Here is a 27,372-nt window from a genome sequence, read left to right on the forward strand (position 1 = left end):
CATCACCAGACGACGTCCCGTCCAGTGCCGTCATCCGGTGGCATAAACTCTTCCATCGCCTCGTGCTTCGTTTTCATCCTCTTCTCGCACATCATGCGAGCCTCCTCCGTGTGTAGTGGGTCGTCGCTGCCGCAACCACGGCTCACGTGCTTCGGCGACTCTTTCCCGTCTCGCGCCTTCCGTCCCACAGGCTCTCAACTCTCCCACTATACCTTCCCTTACACTTTACCCAACTCTATCCTTCCCCACGGATCCACATCCGAGTGTCATCATGGCGCCGCGCAAGAAGACAGATGAGAAGCCCTCTGCGAAGCAATCAGCGAATGAGGCTGCCGACATGGTCCTTCACTACGTACGTAAGTAGCGGAATCCCTCCGCTTTCTTGAACTAAAGTGCTAAATGGCCGCAGGCAAGGTGAAGTGAGTCAACGTCCTAAAGGGTGAACTCTTTTACGGAGCAGAAGCTGACGCTTATCGCCTCGCAGTCGCCCGTACTCCGTGAGTCCTTCGCCTCCTCCGTACGTGGAAGATGCCACTGACGGCGAGTAGGCTATCGATATTTCAGCGAATCTGCATAACAAGGTTACGAAGGGTTCGTCGTTGTGGCACGTGTGGAGCCGTGTGTCTGATTAGTGTGCAGCTGCCGCGGCGAAGATACTGAAGGATCTCCATGAGCGCAATGAGATCGAGGGACGTGCGGCCGGTGAGTGATCTGAACCGGCTTGATCTCTTCGTTTTGACTGATGGACCCCAGGTAAGCAGATTGTCTACCATGCTCTTCAGGTAAGCTGCTCCTCATCACGTGCCGCTCATTGCCAGTGCAACTTCTGGGCTCACGTTACACTTCCATCCAGAGCCCGAAAGACTCTTGTACTCCCGAGCAGCTCGCCGGTTTTGACACTGCCATCAACGACCTCCGCAGCCAGACCACGGACCTTCATACCACCGCCAAAACGCTCCGTAGCACGCTCTCATCACTGAACTCCACATTCAGTACTACTGACCTCATCTCCAACGTGCAAGCCCTCGAGGTCGAGAAGACGGATATCATCGCTCGATTGGACAGCCTGAAGGCTGGCAAGGCAAAGAAGGTCACTAAGAAGGAGCGCGATGAGGTCGAGGCCGAGTGGAAGAAGTGGAGCGCAGTCGCAAAGAAGCGGGAGAAGATCGCTTGCGAGATGTGGAGGATGATCGAGGATACGCTGCCGGATGCGGAGAAGAAGGCTGAGGTCAGGGAAGGCTTGGGGCTGGATGATTAGAAATATACGTATGGGACGATGTAATGGGGAGAAGATGACGCACTGACGATATCGGCAAGGTGGATGCGACGGATGATGGACGATTTACGGGCAAGATCGAACACAGGAGGATGTCACAGAATGAAACCGGTGAGGACGAAGCGGAAGAACTGAGAATCGCGCTGAAATAGATAGATCCAACTCCTAGCTAATGAATCGTGGGAATATCCAACCCGATGCTCAGCGCCTTCCCAATGCAAATGCATGCTTTGCTCTCGCTCAATGCTGATACTCGCGCTCGGTGTCTCTAACTAGATGCTGGTTCAGATCTTCACTTTCATCTTCCTCATCTGCCAAGTCTTCAAGTTTCTTGGCCAGAGCAATGCCTTCTGCTCTCCCCCTATCTACGTCAACAAGCATCATGATGGGGAATGGCAATCCGACCAGGACAGCTAAGAACCAAAAAGCCTATTCACCCTTAGTACGAATGTCAGCTAGAAGAGAGAAGAAGACTTACGGGTCGGATCTCCCCATACGCATCCGTAATCGCACCCACAATAGCCGGTCCAAACACACTGCTTCCCTTATCCGTGATGGCATACAGCGCATAAAACGCAGCCTCGTACCCCGGTGGAATCAGCTCGCCAAACAAACTCCTACAATAGCTGCTTAGTCCGCCTAGCACGAAGCCATACACAGCCCCCAGGGGGTACATCTCCCACTGTTGCTGGAGACCAAAGGAACCTAAGCGGCGGATTGCGGGGATGTAACCAAGCAGTCCGTAGATGGGGATTAGCTCGAAGAGAGCGATACATGCGAGGATGGTCTGGGAGGGTTTGAGCCGCATGTAGATGCTGATGCGGGACCAGGTGAATGCGCCAATTACACCAGAGACGGTGGCGATTACGTTGATGAGGGCGAGCATTGCATAGCCCATGCCCAAAGTCGTTTTCGCAAATAACACGGCGGTTCCGGAAACGGTGGCTATGCTGTCGCTGAGCAAGAACCACGCGGCTAGGAAGATGATGACGTCCTTAAGCAGACGCGCATGTATGATCGTCCGACCAAGCGATTTCCACGAGTACGTGAAGTATGCGAGGCAAGTGCGCAAGTTGGATCTGTGCGCCGAGAGGTGAAGCGGTGGCCCTGGGCGGGGACGGAGCCAGAAGCCGGCGGGTATAGTGAAGATGAACCACCAGGCGCCTATTATGAAGAGGACGAGGCGAAGACCGAAGTCTGAGTTGCGGAAAGCGATTACGACGAGGATGGATAATGTTTGAACGAGTAGCGCGGCGATGTATCCGATTGCGATGCCGTAGGAGGAGATCTTGGTAGAGAGAGCTAGCTCTTGGGAGGGAGTTGCTCTCGATAGTGGATTTGGGACCGACATGTCGACTTCGGAGCGAGGTGGGAGTAATGCCGTCGTCGCATCCGCTACTCCGCCTATGACGTTCTCCTCTTCCGCCAGCTCAGTGGAATACTGTGCTTCCCGGATGATTGATGATCCGTTCGACCTATCCAAATCCTCGTCGTCCAGGTAGCTCGACTCCCCAGACATATTCGCATATGCCACTGTCGGATGATGCCTCACCAACAGTGGCAGGAAAGAATTCAATAGCACAAAACTGGCACCAAAGCACGTATTCGCAATAATGGCAAGCAGCGCGCCCAGCACATATACCTTGGGCACAACGGGCAGAAACAACATGGTCGCTACGCTCCCTATAAAGGCAAACCACAGCAGAAAGGTCTTCCGGAAGCGACCGTGGTCGGCGGCGCCGGACATGGATATTATGAGAAGTGCTTGGATAGCGACGGATATGGAGAAGGTGTACATGGCGAAGCTGGCCGTGTTGATTTCTATGCCGAGGAGGTAGACGACGCATTGTCCCGTCTCGGGCTTGGGGGAGAGGGCGGAGAAGAGGGGTGAAGTCGTAGTGGGAAGGGAGGATTTGCATGGTGTGGTGTGGTCGGAAAGGAGCACGCCGTTTTCGCGCGCAAGCTGCTCGAGAGTGACGGGGATGAAGCTGCCGATTCCGCACACTACGAAGACCTATGTGGGCGTCAGTCTTGCTATGGGCATTTGCTGCATGAAGGGAAGACGGCGGCGAAGAAAAGACGGCATACCTCGGCAGCCCAGCCATACATGTAGAAGCCCGCCAGCTCTTTCTCGCTTGTCAGGCCGGTGTCTTCGCCCTCGTAGCGCGGAGGGGACGGCGGCGGGCGCATGGCGAAGACGTCGTCGGACATGCTCTGCTCGTCGTCTGCCTCGTTGCTCTGCGACGACGAGGGAACGGAGGCTTTGGAGTGCGTCGAGGCATCGCGGGGGAGCTCTGGCCGCGGCGGAGGCAGAGGCTCTGGAGCACGGGGCGTCATTGTTCGGCCGGCGGGCTCGAGAGCGCGCTGCTGTCGGGGAGCGCTGTGATTGGCGGCCGGCGGCGTCACCTGGACTGCGACATGGCGAGGGCAGGACGGCCAGAAAAGACGACAGGGCGGCAGGGAGCAGTCAGGGCGAGGCTGCAAAGGCACCGTCGCGGGCACCGTAAGGGGGATGGGGACGGCGGAGGTTGATCTCGTGTGGAGCGTGCATGCGCGCGCGCCGGCGATGGGATAGGCATGTGACTTGTGACTGGGCCAGACTTGAACATGGCGATGGTCTCCACGGGTTGCGCGCAGTTGTGCACGGAGCGGCCGCGTCTATGCAGGCCGGTGCGGCACGCTGGCCTACTATTCACCGATTCGCCCATCGCGCGTCTTATTGTTTGATGCGAAGGACTGCCCGCCAAGACCGCCCGCTGGGGCACCTCGTCAGGGCCAGCGCCGCGCCGCCCTCCCACGCTTCATTCTTCCGTGCCCGCTGCAACACCAACACCAACACCACCACCACCACCGCCCTGCCCGCCCCAGCCGCGACACCCTGTCTACTGCCCGCGCTTTCTCTCGCACACACACACACACACACTCTCTCTCTCTGTCTTCGCCGGCGCGCCTACCGACCGCGGGAGCTCAAGGGCGACACGATGAGATAGGCCAGCACCCAGCCCTTTCACCCGCATCCGCCGACGTCTGCTTTCACCCTGTGCGCCGCCGCCTCAAGGCCCCGCGGGCACATAACTGCGTACGGTCGCACCCTGCCTGCTTGCGCCTGCGCCAACCCGACTCCGCCGACGTAGACAGCACCTGGAGGCCGCCCTCGCCGTTGCGACAGCCCCAGCCGCCGCGCCGTGAGCCGTCTGCGTCAAGATACTGTCGGCGCATCCACTAAAGCGAGCGGGGGAAGAATCCGGGGAGGCTGTGGAGAGCGGCAGGAGTGGCGCGCGCGCCGAAGTGCTGCATGACCAGGCCCAGAGTATGCCAGGCATTCGCACCATGAATCCTAGCGGCGCAGACGGAGCCACGGGCCCAAGAGATGGAGAAAGCAAGAAACGCACTCACGACGGCAAGCTGGTCAATGGCGAGCGCAACGCTCCGAAAAAGGATGCCATGGATGGCGCTGTCGCTATGAACGGGCCTGCGAACACTCCAAGTCTAAACGGCGCCTCCATGTCCGTGTCCGCGGTCCCAACGCCCGCCTCTATGTCTGCATCTGCGTCTGCGCCGAACCAGTTGGCCCAACTGCCGCCGGAAATCGTGCACCTCGCCTCCGACTTCTATCATCCTCTCTCGAAGCTGCTTCTGCGCGTTTCCCAAGACTGCTACAATGACCTCAATGACGTCCTGCAGGCAATGGCCGAGGTGCCCGCCAGCCACCAGGCCAATGGCATCGTGACCAACGGGCTCGGGCCCTACGGATTGGCAAATGGCGGCCTAGACAATTCCGAAGCGAACAAGCAGAAGAAACTATGGTTGATGCGGTTTGCGCAAGACAACAGGGCCAAGTTTATCAAACTGCTAGTTCTGGCAGAGTGGGGCAAGAAGTCTGCAGTCGATGTTTCGAAACTGATCGACCTGTTCTCGTGGGCACGAGAGCAGAGCACCTTCATGGATGCCGTGGATTTCCAGATAGAGAACCTAAAAGTGCTCTCGAATCATGCGAGGCAGTACAATCCCGACATCAGGACGGCGCTGGAGGTCCTGGCTACTGGAAAGGCGGGATGGATACCTGACGTACGTCTTCCCCGCGGCCTATCCCGTACACATGGCTGACTGCCTGCAGATGGGTTTCATCCCACCTAAGCCCATTTCTTCCGAGAAGGCGCTGAAGCTGCTGCGATACATGAACACATCTCTATCGATACGGCTTAACGTGCATGAGAATCTCCCACGCCATCTCCGAAAATGGCGGGTGGATTCCGGACGAGCGACCTTCATCGTAGATAACGAGTTCGAGCTGGACGTCATCTCCTTCGTAGAAGACGCCTCGGACCAGTGGCATTTCATCGACCTAAGGCTTCTATTTTCGCCCGCGCCCTCGATCACGGTACAAAGCCGCTTCCTACAGACCCTCAAGCTCCATTTAGATCGCATTCTTGCGCAATCCGGTCTGAGTGGATGTTTTGACCACCTCCACAACTTCATCCTCACCCACAAAGTTGCCGTCCTCAAGTCGCAGGCGTACGAGCTTCTCCGCGCTGGCTGGGCTGGCTCGCTCAAGGTGGAGCCGGTGCATCGATCGCTTGTGATCCAATACTGGACGGACAGGCCTGGTAGAAAGAACTGGATTGAGATCGGCTTATCGAGTAACAGGCCCCAAAACGGCAGAGTATCATGGCGAGGACCGCCAATACCTTCTCTGACCGTCCGCTGGTTTCGCCAAGGCGTGGAAGTCAAGGACGTCGACCTCAATTTTGATTGGAAGCAGCTGTCCGTGGAACGAATGTTGAAGCGAGTAATAGCGCTCCATATCAGACACCTTCTAGAGGCCGCTCGCAAAAATCTCGACGCGGGGATGACCGTCAAGGCGACGCTATCCGAAACCGAACCCTCGGACTGTATGCTTGAGACGTCTCTGGGTCCATCGGTCAACAAGGCGACGATATCGGTGGAATCTGTGACGGGAAGATACATCCTGCAGCCAGTCACTGCCCAGTCGGCGGCCGCGGAAAACGCCATCAATCGCCCAAAGGAGGCATCCAACACCGGTGCAATACTCACCCAGCTACTTGCTCGGTCACTTCGCGACCTCATCCAAAGATACGCTCAGCAGCTTGGGTGGCAAGAGGTCGCGCGGCAAGCTCTGCGATTAGACGTCGTGAAAGCAGCAGTCAAGCTGGATGTCCTACAGTATGCCTTCTATTGGCCTCGTGGCTGGTCACCGAACTGGGCTTTGGCCGTCGTCATAGCCTCCTCCGGTGAATCCTGGTGGATATGTGAGATAGGCGCGAAGGGCAACACCATTGAGTATGCCCAGCGTTTGATCATCGACAAGCAAAAGGGCCGCTCGCCGCCCATCACCCGCGCTACATCTTCAAGCATCGAAAGGATCGCCCTCCACACACTTGCCTTCTACGTCACTGCGAGAGAACTCCAGAAGGAGAACAAGCCATACAACCTTGGGTACGAGTATGCTCCATCTCGTCATCCTGGCGCTTCCCAGGGAATCGTCCGCGGCTGGGTTTTACATGTCAAGACTTCAGATCTGCTTGCTACCAAGCCCGGAGAAGCACCATGGCTGGAACCTGGCTTGCGAATTATGTGCGAGGGTCTACGGTCGGACTCTCGCAATGTGTGGCACATCGCCTCTGGGATGATGGTGCCAGATGTTGCCGCGGATATGAAAAAGCTCATGGCGGCCTCACCACAAAACAACTTCAGTTTCTCCGAGGACGGCAACTTCTCAATCCTTCTATCTACGTCGTTTGGAGAGGGGATTGTCCCCGAACTCAGGGCACGTTTGCGAGACGTGGACCGTCTTCGCTCGTTCGCAACAACCCTCCAGAAGCGCAAAATGCCGCTCAAATCTTCCTCATTGCAGCAGGTACAATTCCAATACGGCAAATCGCTCATGGCGACGGTCAACTTCGGGAAGGGCGACGACATCAAAGTGGATTTTGGACACAACAACCCGCATAATCGCATCCGCGCGCTCCTCACCGAAATGGTCAATGAGCGGTACCCAGCCCATGCAGATCTATATCTCGGCGACAACACCACCCTAGACCGCTTCTGCACCACTCTCATAATGACTCGGCCTATCCTATCCGCTCTCAACGAGATCGAGAACCTAGCTCCCGGCAATATGAGCAACCCCGCTGTACGTACGCACGCTATTGGGACATACCGCCTGAAGTATGCCAATCCGCAATGCTCATTTGATGTGCGCCTCCGACCAAAGGACGACAAGGTCTTCTGGCTCATAGAGGACAACGATGGAAAACCGGCGGATTTGCGACCCAGCCAGGAACGCGCATCAAATCTCAAACGACCGGAGACCCTCAAGGTAGCATTGCACAATCTATTCAAGGAAACCGGTGAGCGGTGGTTTGGGGTACGGACAGGTATCGTGGCTGATATCGATGGGGTCCCGGCTGCCTTGAAGAAGCTGCACGAGACGGTCATCAGCTGCGCTGTTGAAGGTGGATTCAAGCAGGAAGCCAACGACGGCGACAGTAAACCTGTTCCAGCTCGCAATCAGCCCAATGGCCCAGGTCCTTCGAACAAGGCTAACGGTGTCGGTCCTCCAAACAGCAGGCAACAGCAGCCGCCCGGGAAGGTCGGTAATGTGGGTGGCAAGCCAGCAATGGCAAGCAAGCACGAGGTGATCACTATCGACTGATGAGCTTTGGCTCATTTGGACAAAGTCTTGCATTTTGGAAGTTTAGCTAATGTCTGAGTTCATTAGAATCTGTGGGAAGCATAAGGATATCCCATTAATCTCGGTTTCACGCCTACCCGGGAGGTGTTTTGCTTTCGGTGTTTGATTCCCCCGTCAGGAAATGGCGGATTAGCTGGAGTTACATTAATTTGTATCATAGACCAGTTTGGACGGGGGACCAGCGGGGAACTGTAGGCTTGGTACTATAGGACCCGAATGGATCTCTTGGTAAAATTTGGGAACTGGTGCTTGTTGGTGGCCTGGAGGTTCGTGAAGTGCTTCAGTGATGTGTCCACTGTTGTGTTTTGATGTTGCAAAACGACGATGTCGGCACCGCAGGTCTGGGCTACAGTATGTAACAAATGAAGACTTGTATGACTGCGTGCACGAGCGCCCAGCCCTTGTATCAACTACTGGTACAGTGAGTTACAGTGACCTAGGGGCCTTTACCCTGATCAACAATCCAAGGAAAAGACGGTTTATTTCCCTTTCTTCACCCACTCCTCCATTTTCGACCTTGTCTCACCCACCTTGTCCTGTACCATGCCCACTGTCATGGCCGAATGGGCCTTCCCTGTCTCCCAGAAGCGCGTCACGCGTTCCTTTGTCCTCAAATGCGCATCGGCGAGCGCGGGATACCTCTCCTCGTATGTCCAGGCCAGGTTTCCGACGTTCTTCATTGTGAGCGGCAGCACGGCATATGCAGCTCCCACGCCGATTGCTGCAGGTACGGTGGCTCGGAGCAGGATGTTCCGGTTCCGCGTTATGATGCTGCCGGCCATAGTGGCTACCAGGACATACAGCACACCTGGGAAAACCTTCTCGCCAGACTCTTTGGGAGGTGCGAGGCCGCGGATGGTGGATGTGAAGGAGTGCTCCAGGCGCAGGGTTTCGGTGAGAGCGGCATTAACGGCGTCTTCGGCTTTTGTGGCTTGCTCGTAGAGGGCCATGCGAGCGTGGCCGATTCGCACGGCGAGGCGGTCGGTGGGCGTGGGGCGGTAGGACCCGGCTGGTGCTGGGGGTGTGGACGGAGCGGCGGGTTTGGCGGGTGCCGGCAGGGTGGCATCGAGGGGGGAGTCGTCGTAGATGGGTTTGCGGTCCTGTTGGGGGGCTCACAGTGAGAACAAGGTCAGATACAGTTTGGAGAGCAAAGTGGCGTACGGAGGCGTCTGCGGGAGGCTCCTCGGCATGGAGGATGCGCGGAGACGCAACGATGCCAGCACCGGCGGCGGCGGCGGCGGCGGCGGCGACGACCGGGCCGAGGGCGCGCTGGAGGAGGTCAGAGAGCATCGCAGCACGTCGATGGAGTACACGCACCTGCCGTAGCAGCGGTCTGAAGGCCATAGTGGAGGAGGCGAAGGCGCAATGGATGGACGTCGTGAGAGGGCGTGGTGTTGCGCTCCGGGACAAAAGGATACGCGGCGCACGGACGCGGCGCTGGTCTCATCCTGCCCTGCCGCAGCCTGACGACATCGACATCGACATCTCCTACCCTTTGTACCCCCTCCCGGCCAGCACCGCACTGCCCTGCCCGTCAAGCCCGCCATGCTCATGCGGCTTGCGGCGCGCGCGCAGACACGGCCATGGATATGCTCGCGCTGTCTGCACCAGAGGCAGAGCCACCGCCCGCGCCGATTCAACGGCACCTTTGCCGCCGCAGCGACCGCACGCGAGCCTGTGCCGCCGCCCCCGGCCTCGAGTCTCTACGGCCTGTCCACGGGCCGCGCAAAGGACGACGACGATACGCTGCGCAACATCTTCGACAATGCCAGGTTCTGGGAGGACTTCTCGCGCGCTTCCACGAAGCAGCCACCGACCGGCATCGTCGGCAACAGATACCTCACGCACCCGGACGGCTTCCTCGAGTTCGTGTCCACAACGCTGTCGCGATGCAATGCCGTGGTGGAAAAAGTGAGCAGGGCGCACACGGTGCAGCACTATAGGAGCATGGTCCGGGAGCTGGACCGGTTGAGCGATCTGCTGTGCAGGGTCATTGATCTGGCCGACTTCGTGAGGGGAACGCATCCGGACCGAAGGGTGCAGAATGCTGCGAGCAAGGCCTATACCATCATGTTTCAGTACATGAATCAGCTCAATACTACGACGGTGCTCAACGATCAGCTGAAGAAAGCGTCCGCGATACCCGAGGTGTGGGACAGCTGGAGCGAACAGGAAAGGGTCGTTGCCAAAATTCTAATCGAAGACTTCTCGAGGAGTGCGATTGAGCTGCCCGAAGGGGCTAGGCAGCGTTTTGTAGAGCTGAGCGGCGAGATCGCCCATGTCGGGACCGAGTTTGTGGAAAGAATGGCGCCCGAGGCCAGCTATTTGAGGTTCGATAGCAAGCGGATGAGAGGGCTAGAACCGAATATGGTACGCGCCTTGACCAAATGGGGCGAGACCAAGATCGGCACTATGCACCACGAGGCACAGATGGCTCTGAGGTATGTCGACGACGCCGATGTGAGAAGAGATATCTACATGGCGGTGCGGACGGCAAATAAGCCTAGCATAACTCGGCTGGAGAAGATGTTAAAGGACAGGGCAGAGCTGGCCAAGTTGTCTGGATATGAGACGTTCGCGCATATGACATTAGAGAACAAGATGGCCAAATCCCCCGAAGCCGTCAACCAGTTCCTGGGTGCCTTGGTCGAGGACAATAAGCGGCTGGTCAACGAAGAGCTACAGGAGCTGATGGAGCTAAAAAGAGGCGACGCGAAGGTGGACAATTTCCCCGACAGGATCAACGCCTGGGATAAGTTCTACTACACCCACAAGCTGCTATCGAGTATGGACACCAAACTGCGGACACCGGACTTCCTCTCTTCCTACTTCTCCGTCGGCACCGTCATGCAAGGTCTCTCGCGCCTTTTCGACCGCCTCTACGGCATCCGGCTTGTACCTCGCGAAACCCAACCCGGTGAGGTCTGGGACGATGGAGTGCGGCGACTGGACGTTGTTTCGGACAGGGATGGTCATGTCGCTGTCCTCTATTGCGATCTCTTCTCCCGTGAGGGCAAGACACCAAACCCAGCACACTTCACCCTTCGCTGTTCGCGCGAGATATTGCAGTCTGAAATCGAGGACATGTCGCAAATGTCTCATCCTTTCTCCTCTCCTGTGGAAGCCGCCACTGATGGCATGGCTGTATCATACAACAAGGAGACGGATTCCTACTTCCAGCTTCCCACTATAGCCTTGATCTGCGATTTCTCAAAGCATCAATATCCGAGACCGACATTACTCAACTTCAACGATGTGCGCACTCTATTCCACGAGATGGGTCACGCTCTGCATTCGTTCCTCGGTCGCACCCCTCTACAAAACGTCTCCGGAACTCGCTGCGCTACCGACTTCGCAGAACTTCCGTCAGTCCTCATGGAGCACTTCGCATCCTGCCCCGACGTCCTCGCACTCTACGCGCGCCACTGGGACACTGACGTCCCGCTACCGATGTCCGCTCTAGAAAAGCGGCTCGCCATCGACGTGCGCACGCAACCAGCAGAAACAGAGGCACAGATTCTACTCGCAATGCTAGATCAAGCATACCACTCCGCGCTCCCGCTCTCCTCCAGCTTCGACTCCACGAAAGTCTACCACGACATATACAATACCCATGCTTCTATCCCTGAGCCCGCTGGTACTGCCTGGCAAGGCTTTTTTGGCCATTTGTTTGGCTACGGCGCCACATATTACAGCTACCTGTTTGATCGTGCGATCGCCGGTAAGATTTGGAGCGATGTATTTCAGAAGGACGGGAAGGGAGGTAGTGTAGAGAGGGTGAACGGAGAGAAGTATAAGAATGAAGTGTTGAGGTGGGGTGGGGGCAGAGATGGATGGAAGTGTGTTGCTGGAGTGTTGGGTGATGCCCGGCTGGCAGAAGGAGGGAAGGAGGCGATGAAGGAGGTTGGGAGATGGGGCGTCAGGGAGTCCTGGTAGTCGGGCGTTATTCGCGGATGCGGGAAGCTCAACATGTGGCGCATCCGGTGTTGTAAGAATTACCCGTCGAGCGGTTTGGGTCCTTTTACTTTTCTGTATGACGGAGGATAAAAAGTGGTGAGATATACATAGCATCGCAGGGATACGCGGCGTACTCATCCATCGACCTTCTCCACAGAGGTCTTGTATAGAGAATAGACTGTACACTAGCAGCACCATTGCGCGTCTGTCGTAACTTCTACTTGCATCTATCGGCTCAGTGGCTAGTCATTTCGCCGCCGGGGAAGTCAATACCTACTCGGGCAACTCGGTCCAACTGACTCGTCGCTAGCAGTGCTCGCACAAAACTCCCAGTATCCCGTCCCAGGAGCTCGATCCCACCCGCCGCCGTGTTCCGACCTCGAGTGTTCCAAGTACAGTGGTACGGTCCTTCCGCCGCTGTTACGTGTACTCTTCCATCTAGGAACTTCAAATCTCGTACTACTACTACTACTACTACTACTACTACTACTACTACTACTACTACTACTGGCCATTCATCGGTGCTACATCAAGCAAAACCTCGCTATTACCACTAGGAAGTTGAGCTCACGACGCGAGATTGAAGTCACAACTACGGAGTCGCACGAGGGGTGGTCACCCATATCTGTGTGCAACGTAGCAGCGACGAGTGGGGTTGCTGTGGCGTGGAACGACCGACGGGAACTTGTACGACTTCCTTCATATTTCATCTGGGCCACCCAGCCGGGGAGCTACTGTCCCAGATGCAGCGAAGTCGTTTCCGTAGCACAAGAACGCATATGCGAGATGAGCACGAGATCTGCCATCCCCAAACGCAAAGCCACTTGCTGGAGTACAGCGTGAGAGATGCCAACTCTGAGATCGTGGCTTGAGAAGCTACATGCTCCAACCGAAGTCATATTGCCCTGAATTGAAATTTGCTAGCGTGCTCCGCAATAGCACTTCATGGCAAGCAGCAGGACATCGGAGACGACATGTTCATTCATCTTCGCCAAGGTGGAAACGCCACCCCAGCGATGCATCTGCATGTTTGGAGAAGCAAACGCGAGTGCATGAGATCGACGCCGTGAGATCTGAAGGCCCCCGTTTATGAGATCTCTCTGAGCAAGACAGCCTTGACCGCTCTTTCCACGCATGCAAGCCCCCCACTCGCCACGGTTCAAACCCCAGTCACGCCGTCCACAGCTGGAAATGAAGGGGGGTATATTACAAACACCGAACCTGCGTTTCATGTAGTCCGTTGCAATGATCCGTGGACAGTAGAACCACAGGCATTCTCTGACTCTCATCTGACCCCCTGAGGCGAAGCTACTGCTCAAAGAAAGCGGCAAGGAAGCCTACTCGATAACGAGAACCGTCTCCGTCACCTTGCGCGCCCCCTCAAAGTCCCCGCTCACGGCGTAAATAGCCTGAATAGCAAAGGCGGCTTCCGTCGCAAAGTCCTCTACGCCCCAATCACCATCTCTGCACTCATCGCTTGCCTCCTCTTGCACACGCTCACTCAACGCAATACATCGCTCATAAGACGCGACAGCGTTGCTCATGAGGCCGAGGCTGTGCCAGACCCTCCCTACATTGAACTCCGCTTCCGAGCAATGAATGGGGACACTGTCCTTCGTCCTCAGCTCATAGTATCTGTTTATGAACGCGAGACCCTGTTGAATCTGGAATTGTCGATTCTCAGACAGTCGCTTCATTGAATGTTGGAGGTAGGCCATGCCAATCGAGAGATTCAGTGTTGGATCCTCAGGCGTGATGGCAAAGGCGCGGAAATAGTAGTTGAGAGCTGCCATGTAGGATCCACTGGAACTGAGCACATGAGCAAACAGTGCAAATAAAGCCGGGTCATGGTCCTTGACGTAGTCCGTAATGCCAGACGAAATAGCGTTATGCATCCATTGCGTGCGATCGTCGCCCCGAAAATTATACCAAACGCGCTGCTCTGGAGTAAGCAAGACATAGTCCATCGTTTTAATATATCGCATGAGTGCCTTCGCCGTAGATCCCATGGCAAAACCCTCTGCAAATGAGGAGAGGCGGTTCACAGCGCCGTACAGTCGGAATATCTCAGTACCAAAGGGGTACGTACGCATGAGCCAGCGAACTGCAGAGGACGCTTGCAGCGAGTCATCGACTGCTAGAGCACAAGCGAGGCGGCAGAGCTCGAGCAAATGGTGGTAGGTCCGAGACCGGTGGAAGATGTTCGATTGGATAGCAACGTCCAGAGCGCTAAAGCACCGGTCCTTCTCCCCTTGGCGGGCGAGTAAAAGGGCATAACGGCCAAATACGTCGGCCCATTTATCGAAGTGAATGCCGTAAAACTCCCGTGGGACCACCTCAGGGCTCTCTGAGAGCTCCAGCTCTTTTTCGCCATCCTCCGCCCTGTTCGCTTGCACAGCGAGAATCATTAAAGCTGAATCCTTCCATAGATCACCGGACCCTACTCGTCGGAAGTACCCCTGGAAGTCTTCACGCCGATTGGAGTAGAAGAGGTCGAAGGTGGAATACTCTTCGATAAGTTCGCGGCTGATTGATATGTATTCGGCAGCGGCAGCTTGGTCCGCAGCGTCTGCGGCGTCACATAACTCGTCCAGTCGCCCAAAACTAGCCACAATCTCTCTGTGTTGGGCTCTTGCCGCTTTCAGTTCATCCGCATAATCGCTGGCAAGCTTCTCTAGCCTGCTCCGAAATAATCTGCGATCAATCGCATCGATTGGTACGTTTGTACCCTCGAGCGTCTCCGGCTCAACAGGGAGGAACGTTTTAGGTCCACCAGTAGATAGAGGTTTCTTCGACCTGAAAAGGCCCTGGGTTGGCCGTTCGTCCAGCGGGCCAAGGGATGGGAGCTCGCTCATGTCCTCCTCGTTCTCGGAGTCCTGTTCGGGCCTTGTAGCAGCCATCAATTTCTTCATGTGCTTCTTGGCTCGCTTCTTCCTAATTACATCCTTTCCTCGGGCCTGCTTTCTCTGGTTGAAGAAGTACTGCAAGAGGTTGGTGTATCCTTTGAAACCTATCCTTCGTAAACGGTGGGCCCCTCTGTTCCGATAGACAGTCTCTGCCCGCTGAGTTGCCTCATCTTGCATTCCAATATCTTCGAAGAACTTTGCCAGGATCGTAAGGTCGTCGAGAGTTTCTGCATTCCAATCCTTTAAGATGTCAACAATCTCCTGGGCATTGTCGTCCTCGCCTAAGTTTATGTAGCAGGTGTACAGCCCTAGAAAGCTTCTCAAACGAAGTTCCCCCCTTTCGTGCTTATACAAAGGTTCGTAGAATCGTAAGGCGTCCTTATTATAGCCGGTAGCATGGAGGGTATCGGCCACCAGGCGAAACAGGTCCGGGTAGTCCCGTAGCAGAGCGTCGGGACTGTCGTCGGCTGGATCAAGGATTTCGAGATGGTGCTGCAGACGTCAGTGAGGTTCCACAAATGCCTGGCCAAAGCTTACCATCGCTTCGGAAAATTTGCACGGGTTTTGTTTTAAGCGAAAGAGCCCCATTTTCACTCTAATCTCCATCGGTAGGGTCTTTCCATATTTAGCTCGATGAGAGGTGCGCGAAAACTCTGGCACAGCTATCCGTCTCGGGACATCTTCGAGGTCGAATTCCCGGTCGTCTTCCTGATTGTCCCAGTACGTTTCCTCCTTTCTGTTCTGCTTCCACCGTGAGAGCATCTTCAGACGGGACAGTGCACGATCGTAGTCTCCGGCGAGGTCCAGGAGGTCTAGGTAGATGTTCAGCAAAGCCCAGTCCAGATTGCTGTTTGAGGGGTCCCGGTCATGAGCCAGGAAGTGAGTAATGGAATTTTCGTAGCATTGAATGATCCTGGAAAGATGAATGCGGGTTTGTTTCGGTGTCGATGTGCCCAAAACCGCCATTTGCCTCAGGATATCGTACTCGTGCGGTTTGATGCTTAGCATTTTTCGACACTGCTTGACGCACTTAGAAATGCGTCCCAACTTGGCTTCTACCTCCAGTTTCCGGCTGCGCGCTTCGTAGTCTTCGGGTTCAAGCAAAATGATAGACTGTAGGCAGTTGAGAATAATCTCAGTCTTACGCTTCTCAGTATAGGAAGGGTACTTCCTCGGGTCGATCTTCTCCACGCGCTCAATGATGAGCCACCAGAGGTCCTTGTCTCGCTTGGTGGGCCCACCAACGATTAGAGCTTGCACAGACTTGTGTTCTTCGCCCATTGCCGCATAGATCTCTGACAGCATGTTGTGTGCCACAAAAATCTCTGGGTTGAGCTGGATCGCTTTTTCGGCATATTGGATAGCATCAGAGTAGTCGCTTCGCATGTACGCCTCGTTAGCCAGCCGCTGCAAGTCCTTGAACTGAGGTCCCGGATCGGCAATTGGGCGGGGCCCCCGTCTGCCCTTGGGCTTCCCACGTCTGCCAGGCCTCACTGGCTTCCTTCCCCTCGTCGACGCTGAACCACGAAGTCCTCCTCTGGCTCGCATAGAAGGCCTGCCGCGTCGACCTCCTCGAGTCCCTCTGCCTTTAGGCCTCCCCCGCTTCGGCTGAGACTCGTCTTCATCGTGAAACTCTTCGTCAAGTAGCAGTTCGTCGGGGTCCTCGTCTAAGTCTTCCTCCGACACGGAAAAGTCCCTGTCCTCTTCTCGGTCATTCTTCTCGGCAACTTCAAACAGAATGCGCTCCTCTTCAAGGGCTAAGGCACGCTCCTCTTCGCTATCCTCGTCGCTCGAGCTCCGAAGCCCGCGGTTGAAGAATAGAGGGTCTCGCCAGGCACTCGGGTAGGCTGGATACGTTGCATCATCTTCGTCCTCGTGGCCAGGAGCCGGAATATAACCCTCATGGACAACAGGCCCGGCCGTCGCAAAAGCCCTCTGCTCATGATAAGCTGCAGTAGAGAACGGGACTTGAGGCTGCTGGAAGTCCCCACTGGTGAAAGGAATGGGAGGCGGCTGGAATAGTTGCTGCGGGGAGACATATTGGGCAATCGGGGTGTGTCCGGGTTGCCGTGGCGTATTTGCCTGGACATCCGAGAAAGTGCCTGCGACAGGGTAAAATCGCCTGGCACCTGAAGGCTGTCGCCCAGGCCACTGATTATTCCACAAGCCACCACTCGAGTTCATGCCTGCTTCCTCTCCCCACAAGCCTGTTAGTTTGAATGTCTTGGTTAGCGTGCGATCATGAGTTGCGCTGGACGAGGTTTGGTAGAGAGGCAACTCTGGCGCGCTTGGCGAACGTTAGCGAGTTTAGCTCGGAGAATTTCCCCACGTGACGGCGATCTCGCTTGGCTTGGCAGATCTCGTCTGGTCCCGGGACGTTTCCTCCGCGATAGTCGGCCACGGCATACCGAGCTCGTGGACAGAGAGGGGAAGGCGAGAATGCATATGCCTGCCTTGACGCGCCCCACTGCCTCCTCCGGTATTTCGCAACTTGAAGCATCTTTCCCGTCTCCAAGGTCCGCTCATCGGAATGAAACTAGCCGCGTTGTAGCAGATTCCTATTAGGCTATACTCCGACCCCTTCGAACGCAGTCCGTAGAGGTTGGAACAAGCATAGGATCATGTGTCATGCCCGTGGCAGTTCTCTGGTCGGCTATTGCAAAGCCGGTATCTGGTGTTCAGTTGCATTCCTCGTTCACTTGTTCATCAGCAGCCCCGGTCTCGCTTTCCTCCCGAGGTCCTCTATTCGCCGTCAACTTCTCTTGCTCAAGGCGCCTGTTTGAAGGTCATAGCGATGAACACCTTCCAACTCTTTTGCGCTCTATGCAGTCTCTCTCACGGCGTCTTTGGCGTGGCCATCCCAGGACAGTTTACTCAAGCACCATTACCACCAAGCAAACCGGATACCAAGACGTCAGTTCCGTTCTACGCCACAAAGGCAATACTCGCCGTTACAGCAGTCGGGGATGAGGATGAGAAGTATATTGAGTTACCCCTCCGCCAACGCATGCCACCCGGTATGCCATCTACGTGCTTCAGCATTGCCCGGGATAATTCTAATGCATCCCAGGCCCCGAATTTCCGTATCGTTTGGACGGCGCGAGGATTGTGGCCTTAATGAACGAGCAGCGACAGTCAGCACCGCTAGAAGAACTTGGCCTTATCATGTGTAGGATTATGCCAAGAGATGCGGTGGAAGAAGAGGTATCCTCTACGTCACGGAATAGAGAGTGGCCATGGTTCAGAGCCAAGGATGGTGCCGTGCAGTTCCAGCAGGCTTCATCGGTGTGGTTCTTAGCGGATAGAGACATAGAAAGCTACGAATGCAGATGACACGGTGTGGACCTTACCATGGTCGCCCATGTTCGCCAGCTCGGGTTCGACGAGTACAACTCCGACGGAAAACATCCAGCATACTAATCCGTCGTATCGCATAAAGTATTTCCTTTGCGCCGGCCATCCCATGGGTCTATCCAAGCAAACGTACGCCGAGCAATGCATAGCTTGAACTAAATCAGACTGTATTTCCCTCTTCGTTCATGTTGACCATCTCGTATTCCCCTGCGCCGTCTCTTCCTCTCCCCCTGCCTCTTCCCCTTGTCTCGCCAACCCCATCGTCTGGAGCGGATCCATTGCCCTGTCTCACGCCAGGCTTCGAGCCGAAGTTAATCGGCCGAAGCTCCCGCCACTGACAAGCCCAAACACCGAGAGATGTCATTAACGCCGCGCTGCATATCTGCAACGCCCACCAAAACAAGTTGGTCGGGATCGCGTGCGAGTATAAGGAGGTGACGATGAGGTGGATAAAGTGTATCGTGAGCGCAAAATCGAGGACAAGTTTCGAGCGAGCTATGAGCAGCAATATGAAAATAGCACTGGGGCAGAGTTAGCATCTCCATACCGGCTGTGCGACCGCATGTACGAGATTACCACGTGAGGCTATTCAACACCCAGACAAGCCCCAGTGTCCATCCAACTGTCGTGTCGCCCCGAAGGCTCCGCCAGCTAAAGAGGAGATCTGTGCTTATTTCTTTCCCGGCGACTAGGGCTGTGAATAGGATGAGGACGGCCGCGCAGGCATAGTATGCGAGCTGCAAGACAATGATTTGGGAGAGGATTCGGGTAGGGGAAAGATCAGCGAGCGCGCCGGGGCGTGGAGGGCGACGTCGGCGGGGCATCGGCCAGAGAGACGGTCGCTAGGATAGTAGCATGCATGCGCGTTCCAGCAGATGTTGAGGAGAGAGCGTATTCGTGTATTCTGGGGGTCTACGCGACGTGGTTGCGGAAGGGTGTCATTTCCCGAAAGCGCGACGGAGAAAAGTGCAGCCTAACGCCGGCGAGTGGTGATTGGCTGCAGTGCCAAAGCTTCAAAGCGGCCGAAAGTTCAACCTTCATTGCTCGCCAATTCCCTCCGCGCTCAACCACGACGTCAATTCAGAACGTACGTCTCATAATAGCTCCACCGTTCAGAACCTTCAGGCCTACCTGGGCCCTATAGCGAGAACCTCCTGCTAACCGCGAGATCATGCAGTTCCTCGCCATCTCCGCCTCCCGCTCCGTATCCACAACATGGGCTGGTTACCCTGGAGTCCGTCAGAGGCTTCGGGGCCCAAGAAGACTTCCGGTGGCGCATTCGAATCTCCCTCAAGAACGAACCGGGCGAAGTGCTACGAAGCCCGAGACGCTTTCTTCGAATGTCTGGATCGAAACAACATTCTGGACAGCATAAACACGAAGGACGGAAGAGCAGCGGCATCGAAAGCGTGCGGGCAATTCGATCAGGAGTTCGAGAAGAACTGCGCACACAGCTGGGTATGTCTCGACTCCCACACGCCAGACTTCAGCCCGGATGGGAGCAGATATCATGCGCGCCACAGCTATCTTTGTGCCCGTGCAGTCAGCGGTTAAAAGACACTAGCGAGACTGACTTGCATATGACAGGTCGAGTATTTCAAGAAGCAGAGGGTTGTCAATTACCAAAAGGAACAGACGATAAAGAAGATCGAAGCAGAGGGCGGAGAGATTGTCGCACCCCAGCTACCGGTTCCGAAATGAGAGGACCCGCTTCTCCGCCATGAGCTGTTTTCATCAATAGGCTATGTATCATATGTATACTACTTACGCGCCCTACCCTATCTGGCGGGCGCGGCTGTAATGTTAACGCCACTTAACGATAACCTACTGTTCGGATGATACAACCTTTACCGAACGTGTTCGGGCATAGGTATACATGCTGATGTCCGGTAGGCAAGCAAGCGTTGAACCGCTTATCGTCTACTATTTAGTGGTGGAGCTGACATTCCCTCTCTGAGGGCGGTGGGTGGTGAAGATTGTGCGGGGTGTTCTAGCCCGGCGGGTTGCCTATTTGGCTGGACATGTGCTATATCTTCTAAAACTGAAGTAGCGTGCTTCTAACATCCGGAGTCTGCCGTCGTGTATGTCCAATGTCGGAGGCAGATGCCTAGGTAGTCCACGAGTGACTGCACCAGCTTGCATAATGTCGTCACCACCTTGAAGCCAAGCTAGTATACGCAGGTCTCTCGCTCGAGCCTCGGCCAGAGCCGGGTTCACCACCTCTGCATCTCGACGCCGAAGACGACCCAAAGCATGCCACGTAACACAAGAACGTCGAGGGCAGCTCGCGCGCCACGAGGTCTGCATGCTTGCTTTATATTGCCGCCCAGTTTGCCTGAGAGGCCTTGACGCCCGACCCGCGCTGTGCGCCAAGCTCTGGCTGAAATTGAAAAAGCAAGCAACCACAACTCTGTTGCCCGCATGATGCCAGATGTCTAATTAAGCGCGGCGCTAGCTCACAGCAAACCCGACAGGTTGGTACCAGATAGTTGTTGATTGGTTGACTACCGACAGCGACACCTCCAGGTTTTGGAAATCCACCCAACGCCGACTTACAGATAACCGAGCTTTTAGTCCGATTCTGCCGCCTCCAGCCTCTGACATCATGCCTCCTGATGGGCCTCCGTCGCACTCGCCGCCCATGCCCCTCACCAACCATATCGTGTCGGGAAAATGGTCGACGGATCAAACTCTTCCTTGAACACGTCTGCATCCGACAGACCACCCTTTGCTGGAGGGCCGACCATGCCGCTGTCGATTGCGAAAACAACATCCGTGAAGACACCGCAAAATTCCTCCTCCTCGAACAAGAGCCCCCTCCACATCCTGGCGACCTCCCGAGCGGGATTGCGGAAAATTGGGCCGAGTCCAAACGCGCCCACAACGAGGTTCCTGTGACCGCAGTACGATGCCAATCGCAGAACAGTCCTCATTTTCTCCTTCATCAGCTCCTTCTCCTGGACGAATGAGTACTGCGCGCCGGTTTCGTCCAGCTTGGGTCTTCGGACGGGGGCGACTGAAATGACTGGAAGTGACTGAATCTCGTCCGTCGGAAATGGGGCATAGTCTTGCTCTGGGGTTCCTCGGAATACGACTAACATACTGTAAGCGGGTGAACAGGTTGCGAAGGATTGTCAACTTACAAACTTCGGGAGAGTAGATGCCACCTCTTTGAGGGATGGGGTAGAAGTTCTCATCTATCCCCATTTGAGCGTTCCATGGCATCGTCAGTGCATGGACGAGGTTGCTCCTGCGAGCAAAACATTCTTCAGGCGCCATGAGCCCAGACTCCCAGTCACCCCCCGCCCGCTTCTCATTCGCCGTATTTACCACCGGTATCCGTTTGCAATTTCGGTGCGCAGGTTCTCGCGTGGCGTTCTGGTACCATCCCAATGCATAATTCACCGCATCGCCGTCCATGACGGCAACGCGTGTCCGATGATGTGATCTCTTGTCAGGGCTCACTTTTATGGCTGCCGAATCCGGGTACAAGTATGATGTTTTTGGCTCCTTGATCAGATGTGTCCAGATGTAAGGCAACCACTTCCGCTTAGTGTCGGCCGCTATTTCGGACGGTTTTGGCCGCGACGGAGGCATGTTGCCTTGGTAAAGTGAGGGAAGCAAACGCAGGCGAGGATATAAACGCAGAGACAGGGGTACCCAGAATGGACGTGGCTAGAAGAGGGGCAGCAAAGAGTGAATGTGTGTACAGTAGGCAGAGGCGCATATAGAAGTAGACGGCGAATGAGATGCTATATGATTTGCTGGTGCTAAGGCGTCTGGTAGAGCGAGACTAGATTATAGCTCGACCTGGCGTCCCTAGCAGGCTTTCGTTCGCGGCGGGTTTAGACAGAAACGGCAGCCTTGTGCATAGAGCAGGTTTCGTCTAATCGATACGACTTCTGACACTCAAACACGGCCGGTTGCACGCCTAGGAGCGCAAACCTACAGGACACCTGGGCAGCAGGAGGCTTGAGTCGTGCTCACCACGCAATTTAGGATAGGCACAGAAGGCGGGAGCGGAAGCGGCTGTGGGAATGGGCACGGCATATGGGTGTTCCATCCTGGTCCTCGGGCGTTACCAGCAAACGGGGCGATATCAGGAATGAAGCCTTCTCACCGTTCACCCATGTGGCAGGTTCCTGAAGGCTGGGATGCAACGAGGCCCGCGTCGCGGCCGATCTTGTAGGCTCTTTTCCCCGGCGATCTGCAATGCTGCTCGAACTAGATCTCGCGAACGGCTGGATAGCCCGATCGTGACAGCATGGCAGATCCTGCATGAGATTGGGTTACAGCCATAGCGCCGGCAGAGCAGCTGTATATGCAGGGAAATGCAGCTAGTGGCCCTTAGCCAGCGTGTGCTCTCTGCCACGGGCCATATCTCGGTGGTTAGCGGTGTCTCAGCCGGTTGCACACAGCGAGCATGTCCGCCGCCTTTGTGCGCATCGGGCCCTGGCGGCACGGACAGACTCAGTCGTGCACGATGGGTGTGGAGACTCAAACGGCCGTCGAGATCGGTGTCGGCGTGTGGCGGGAGGTGATTTGGATGTCCATGGGGAAGCCGGCAGCCAATGGGAGCCAAGGAGCACCTGCCAAGGCTGCCGCGGAGAAGCAGGGCCGTGACCGCCCAAGCCAGGCACACGTCGACGGGACGGAGGCGATGCAACACAGCAATAATCGTTGGGACTCGCGGCCGTCTCATAAGCAATCACCAGAGTCCCAGCCCGGCCGGCGCGGAGGTGCCACGACGGACGACTGGCGACTGGCGACTGGCGACTGGCGACCGGCAACGAGCTGCCCGCCCGCGCGGCGCTGGGTCTCTAGCGCTGTCCGCCGGTGGCCCAAGCTCCCCTGATTCAAAGTTTCTGTCGACGACAACACTCGACCCTGTGCTGCACTCCCGCCTCCTCGCGCGCTGCTGCAGGCTTGCTTGAAGTCTGCGGGCCGTCGATGCGCCAGTCGCTTGTCCGAGGGCGCGCCTCCCGTGTCCCAGCCCACGCACTGCCGCCCTGTCGAACACGCTGCAGCTCAACACTCGCCCGGCCGACTATAGCTGCGCTCTTAAGACAGTCACCGCCTCTGTCGTCCCCGCAGCAGCCTCCCTCCTCCAGTGAGACGCGCACGGTCAATGGCTTTGTGCGCAGTGTCCGCAAGCAGAAGCGCATTGCCTTTGCCGCCGTTGGGGACGGCTCGTCATTGCAGACGGTGCAGGCTGTCTTGACTCCCGAGCAGGCCGACGGGTCAGTATCAAAACCAAATTCCGGCTTTGGTTTTACTGACACCTGCCAATCAGACTGTCAACGGGCGTAGCAGTCGCCATCACCGGTCTATGGACGCCATCGCCCGGAGCAGAGCAGTCCCACGAATTGCAGGCTGAAAGCGTCCGCATTTTGGGCCAGCACGATGCCACGGTAAGTAGAGGGCGCCCTTCCGAAGCCTGCCGCTGCCTCTGCTAATCTTGTATCCCGTGACCTCATCCAGACCTCTCCGCTGCAAAAGAAATACCAGACGCCCGAATTCCTTCGCAGTTTGCCTCACTTGCGGTCACGGCTGCCATTGAACTCGTTGCTTTTGAGGCTAAGGTCTCAGGTCACCGCTCAAGTCACCAACTACTTCGCAAATCAGGGCTTTATCCAAGTCCATCCGCCAATTATCACATCCTCGGATTGCGAAGGTGCCGGCCAAGTTTTCACCATTTGTCCAGTCTCATCGCCACCCGCGACCCGAGAAGCTCCTGACCTGCCACAGCACCGTGAAGATCCATTCTTTGGATCTCCGAAATACTTGACCGTCTCTAGCCAGCTTCACTTAGAGGCGCTCGCTCAGTCTGTCAGCAATGTATGGACCCTATCGCCGACTTTCCGTGCCGAAAAGAGCGACACGGCTCGCCATCTAAGCGAGTTTTACATGCTCGAAGCGGAACTTGCCTTTGTGGAACATCTCGCAGAGGTCATGGACGTGGTGGAAGGTATGTTGCGAGCCGTTGCAACCGAACTCCAGTCTTCACATGTAGGTGAAGAGCTGCTGGAAGCTCGGGCACGGGATCACGGAGAGGATTGCGCATCCGTGTCCCACACCATACTCGCACAGCGGTGGCAAGGGCTCATCGACGGTCCCTGGCCACGAATCACTTACCACGACGCTATAGAGCATCTGAGGGACGCGGTGACTCGAGGCAGGGTGCGATTCGAATATGCGCCTGGACATGAAGAAGGCCTACAGACCGAGCATGAGCGGTTCCTAGCCGAGACGGTCGGACGAGGTGGACCCGTCTTCGTGACCGACTATCCACGCAACATCAAGCCATTTTATATGTTGCCATCGAATGACTTGTCCGCAGAGACACACGTCCCGACTGTTGCGTGCTTCGATCTCCTTCTCCCGGAAATCTGCGAGCTGGTGGGAGGCTCGATGCGTGAACATCGGCTGCCGGAGCTCTTGAAGTCAATGGACGACCATGACCTCCAGCGTCCGTCAAGTTCCAATCCGCAGGGGTCCGACGGCTCGTTACAGTGGTATGTGGACTTGCGACAATATGGGAGCGTCCCTCACGGTGGCTTTGGAATGGGGTTCGACCGTCTCCTGTGCTACCTATCGGGAGTCGCTAACATTAAAGACGTCGTCAGCTTCCCTCGGTGGCATAAGCGGTGCGACTGCTGATGGGCTAGCCTTCGGAAGACAGCGATAGCGCAGCGCTAGCTGTCCGGATGCCACACTGTGCGCCTATCTAAAATAGACGCGGTGGAGTTTTTACCTTTTGTCGCTGAACATACCCCTACGAGTTGTACCTGTAAGATGCGGTCGAACTGCGCAGCGGCGGCTTTTATGTGCGATGGTGGCTGCAGTCATCCGCCGCAGTCGTGGCGGACTATGAGCAGCGATGTACGATAGGAGGGGCTCATTCTGGTGGAGATTGCAGCCTTGCGAAGCCAGTGAGTCTTGTATACAGAGTACACATGCAGGCATGGGCGGACATTTGCGGAGATGATCTTATCAGATTTTACAAAGCGCCAGCGAGCCGCGGACTTGTCCAAGCTTCTCCACCCTCTTCTCCGAAGTGCACTTTCGCCGGCTCGAGCGGTGAGGGGGAGTGCCTCCGTACTGGGGCGGCGATTTCGCTGGCTTCCGCGACTTTCTGCGCAGGATAGAAATTGCGGCGGATATTAGTAGCGACGTCGGCGAGCAATGTGCATGACGAAGCAGCACCTCGTATGGGGGCGAGCAGCATCACCATAGATTTTGCCGCCTTGCCTCCGGCTTCGCTGAGTCTAGGGCTGGCGCGGTTGCTGCTTGTGACGGCTTTCTCGGCGTTCGGCCCATCATTTCGCCCATGCGCGCCCAGGCCTTTGCCCTTGGAAACAAAAGTGCTTCAACCTTCAACCTCGCCATTTCACCCCCATCGCGAGCTGCAGCCCGTCGCGCGGAGCTCCAACAACTCGCCCCGAGTCCGTCACCGTCCAAATCGCAAAGCTGGAATCAGCATCGCCGGTGCACGGTCAGTTAATGGCCACCCATGAGCGGACAGCCGTGGAAGACGTAGAACACGAGTACAGCTCCCCGGCCACCGTCGCCCTCGCCATGTCCATCTCTGACAGCCCGTCCAGCTATGAATCTCTACCGCCCAACTTTTCTCTCTCCGCGAACATGGTTGCGGGCGCGTTCGCGGGCATTGCCGTACGTCGCCGAGCTCAAAATGTGGTAACGTGCATAGACTGACTACGTAGCAGGAACACTCGGTGATGTATCCAATTGACCTGCTGAAGGTGCGCCGCTCTTTGTGGGCTCCCCGATGCTGCAGGAGCCTTGCGCTGACAGCTCGCAGACCCGGATGCAGGTCGTCAATCCGTCACCGACCGCCATGTACACAGGCATCTCCAACGCCATGGTCACAATCTCGAGGGTAGAAGGCTTTAGAACATTATGGAGAGGTCTATCGAGCGTTGTTATGGGAGCAGGTCTGTTTAGAGGTGATCAAGGCCACGGCCCGATGAGACTGACGCGGTGGCAGGGCCCGCGCACGCCGTCTACTTTGTGTCCTACGAAGCGACAAAGCATGCCCTCGGCGGAAACGAGGGAGGCAGCGAGGAGCATCACCCGCTCGCGGCCGGTGCGCAGAAGCCCATTCCACGGCGTTGAAACTTATCACTAACCGAGAATAGCTGCCAGCGGTGCAGCTGCCACGATTAGCAGCGATGCGCTGATGAACCCATTCGACGGTAAGCCGCGTCGGCCCGGTTTCGACGGCGAGTGCTAAAATGCGCAGTCATCAAGCAACGCATGCAGTTACACGGCTCTGTGTACAAGTCGGTTCCCCATTGCGCCCGAGAGGTCTTTCGCCGCGAAGGCATCACGGCTTTTTACGTTTCATATCCCACCACCTTGTGCATGACGGTACCCTTCACTGCCATGCAATTCATGGCATATGAGTCGATATCGAAAGTCATGAATCCGACAGGCCGTTATGATCCGTACACGCACTGCTTTGCTGGAGGGCTGGCGGGGGGGTTTGCGGCAGGCTTCACCACACCCTTGGACGTTATCAAGACCCTTTTGCAGACGCGAGGAAACGCGACAGATGCTGAATTGCGGAATGTATCGGGCTTATGGAACGCGGCAAAGATAATACATCAAAGAGACGGGTACAGGGGCTATTTCCGTGGTCTGAAGCCTCGGATTATTACGACGATGCCCAGCACGGCGATTTGCTGGCAAGTCCATCCAACTGCCCGCCTTCGATCTGCTCTAACGCTTTGCGACAGGTCCGCGTACGAGATGGCGAAGGCGTTCTTCATAGCCCGCAGCGACACGAAGTCTGCTTGAAAGACACAGACAGCCACGGACTCCCCGCCGAACGAATACCATACTATCCGAGCAGCCTAGAGACGCGCGGTCGCGAGGACGAGGTACGCACGATGTCAGGAAGAGGGGAGGCCTCTTTCGCACCTTCTGGCATGTGCAGCAAAGATGCACCATCTGTGGCATTTGGGCGACGCGGTGCCATTTCGCTTCGTTGTATAGTCATAAAAGGTTCCTATGGCATAGAGGACCATGTGGTGGCGTCCGGATCTTCTGTTGCTCCGCGCGGAGTATGGGGCAGCCTGTACGAGTGTATCATAGGGGTTTTTTCCTTCAAAGGTCGTGGAAGCGCTGGCGTCTGTCTTTCT

At 56.2% G+C, this 27,372-nt stretch overlaps 11 protein-coding genes across 11 annotated transcripts; 6 read left to right on the forward strand and 5 right to left on the reverse strand.

Annotated features, from left to right (window-relative positions):
* The first annotated feature begins 160 nt into the window (after positions 1–160).
* Positions 161–1,434, forward strand: BU26DRAFT_517282 (homologous-pairing protein-like protein 2). Its single transcript, XM_033828538.1, has 7 exons — positions 161–356; positions 410–419; positions 485–497; positions 549–591; positions 640–702; positions 754–782; positions 854–1,434. The coding sequence occupies exons 1-7, from the start codon at positions 272–274 to the stop codon at positions 1,256–1,258; spliced, it is 648 nt and encodes a 215-aa protein (XP_033687711.1). The 5' UTR covers positions 161–271; the 3' UTR covers positions 1,259–1,434.
* BU26DRAFT_517283 (MFS general substrate transporter) lies at positions 1,375–3,933 on the reverse strand. Its single transcript, XM_033828539.1, has 3 exons — positions 3,365–3,933; positions 1,755–3,290; positions 1,375–1,705 (listed from the first exon to the last, which is right to left on the reverse strand). Exons 1-3 carry the CDS (start codon positions 3,611–3,613, stop codon positions 1,517–1,519), a joined length of 1,974 nt encoding a protein of 657 aa, XP_033687712.1. The 5' UTR covers positions 3,614–3,933; the 3' UTR covers positions 1,375–1,516.
* Positions 3,934–4,091: 158 nt separating this feature from the next.
* Positions 4,092–8,356, forward strand: BU26DRAFT_480559 (MED14-domain-containing protein). Its single transcript, XM_033825709.1, has 2 exons — positions 4,092–5,344; positions 5,394–8,356. Exons 1-2 carry the CDS (start codon positions 4,589–4,591, stop codon positions 7,950–7,952), a joined length of 3,315 nt encoding a protein of 1,104 aa, XP_033687713.1. The 5' UTR covers positions 4,092–4,588; the 3' UTR covers positions 7,953–8,356.
* BU26DRAFT_549225 (uncharacterized protein) lies at positions 8,178–9,335 on the reverse strand (the record flags this gene model as incomplete). Its single annotated transcript, XM_033831985.1, has 3 exons — positions 8,178–9,091; positions 9,153–9,260; positions 9,309–9,335. The coding sequence occupies 3 exons, from the start codon at positions 9,333–9,335 to the stop codon at positions 8,471–8,473; spliced, it is 756 nt and encodes a 251-aa protein (XP_033687714.1). The 3' UTR covers positions 8,178–8,470.
* A 144-nt stretch (positions 9,336–9,479) lies between these two features.
* Positions 9,480–12,159, forward strand: BU26DRAFT_539245 (mitochondrial intermediate peptidase-like protein mitochondrial precursor). The gene has a single exon (XM_033831501.1). The coding sequence runs from the start codon at positions 9,537–9,539 to the stop codon at positions 11,925–11,927; it is 2,391 nt and encodes a 796-aa protein (XP_033687715.1). The 5' UTR covers positions 9,480–9,536; the 3' UTR covers positions 11,928–12,159.
* An 832-nt stretch (positions 12,160–12,991) lies between these two features.
* Positions 12,992–17,116, reverse strand: BU26DRAFT_480570 (TPR-like protein). Its single transcript, XM_033825710.1, has 2 exons — positions 15,392–17,116; positions 12,992–15,346 (listed from the first exon to the last, which is right to left on the reverse strand). The coding sequence occupies exons 1-2, from the start codon at positions 17,036–17,038 to the stop codon at positions 13,286–13,288; spliced, it is 3,708 nt and encodes a 1,235-aa protein (XP_033687716.1). The 5' UTR covers positions 17,039–17,116; the 3' UTR covers positions 12,992–13,285.
* Positions 17,117–17,254: 138 nt separating this feature from the next.
* BU26DRAFT_517286 (uncharacterized protein) lies at positions 17,255–18,187 on the forward strand (the record flags this gene model as incomplete). Its single annotated transcript, XM_033828540.1, has 2 exons — positions 17,255–17,871; positions 17,925–18,187. Exons 1-2 carry the CDS (start codon positions 17,649–17,651, stop codon positions 18,185–18,187), a joined length of 486 nt encoding a protein of 161 aa, XP_033687717.1. The 5' UTR covers positions 17,255–17,648.
* On the reverse strand, positions 18,094–19,135 carry BU26DRAFT_517287 (uncharacterized protein). Its single transcript, XM_033828541.1, has 2 exons — positions 18,785–19,135; positions 18,094–18,729 (listed from the first exon to the last, which is right to left on the reverse strand). The coding sequence occupies exons 1-2, from the start codon at positions 19,030–19,032 to the stop codon at positions 18,369–18,371; spliced, it is 609 nt and encodes a 202-aa protein (XP_033687718.1). The 5' UTR covers positions 19,033–19,135; the 3' UTR covers positions 18,094–18,368.
* A 120-nt stretch (positions 19,136–19,255) lies between these two features.
* Positions 19,256–19,916, forward strand: BU26DRAFT_517289 (uncharacterized protein). The gene has a single exon (XM_033828542.1). It carries the CDS (start codon positions 19,424–19,426, stop codon positions 19,760–19,762), a length of 339 nt encoding a protein of 112 aa, XP_033687719.1. The 5' UTR covers positions 19,256–19,423; the 3' UTR covers positions 19,763–19,916.
* A 903-nt stretch (positions 19,917–20,819) lies between these two features.
* Positions 20,820–22,008, reverse strand: BU26DRAFT_517291 (uncharacterized protein). The gene is made up of 2 exons (XM_033828543.1): positions 21,352–22,008; positions 20,820–21,302 (listed from the first exon to the last, which is right to left on the reverse strand). Exons 1-2 carry the CDS (start codon positions 21,803–21,805, stop codon positions 20,857–20,859), a joined length of 900 nt encoding a protein of 299 aa, XP_033687720.1. The 5' UTR covers positions 21,806–22,008; the 3' UTR covers positions 20,820–20,856.
* A 1,150-nt stretch (positions 22,009–23,158) lies between these two features.
* On the forward strand, positions 23,159–27,028 carry BU26DRAFT_529712 (mitochondrial carrier; the record flags this gene model as incomplete). The annotated part of the gene is made up of 10 exons (XM_033830917.1): positions 23,159–23,448; positions 23,502–23,619; positions 23,690–24,723; positions 25,813–25,882; positions 25,936–25,971; positions 26,031–26,163; positions 26,217–26,315; positions 26,368–26,424; positions 26,472–26,916; positions 26,968–27,028. The coding sequence occupies 10 exons, from the start codon at positions 23,159–23,161 to the stop codon at positions 27,026–27,028; spliced, it is 2,343 nt and encodes a 780-aa protein (XP_033687721.1).
* Positions 27,029–27,372: the final 344 nt, after the last annotated feature.

This window comes from Trematosphaeria pertusa, assembly GCF_010094035.1.
Source record: "Trematosphaeria pertusa strain CBS 122368 unplaced genomic scaffold BU26scaffold_4, whole genome shotgun sequence".
In the NCBI taxonomy this organism is placed as follows: Eukaryota; Fungi; Ascomycota; class Dothideomycetes; order Pleosporales; family Trematosphaeriaceae; genus Trematosphaeria; species Trematosphaeria pertusa.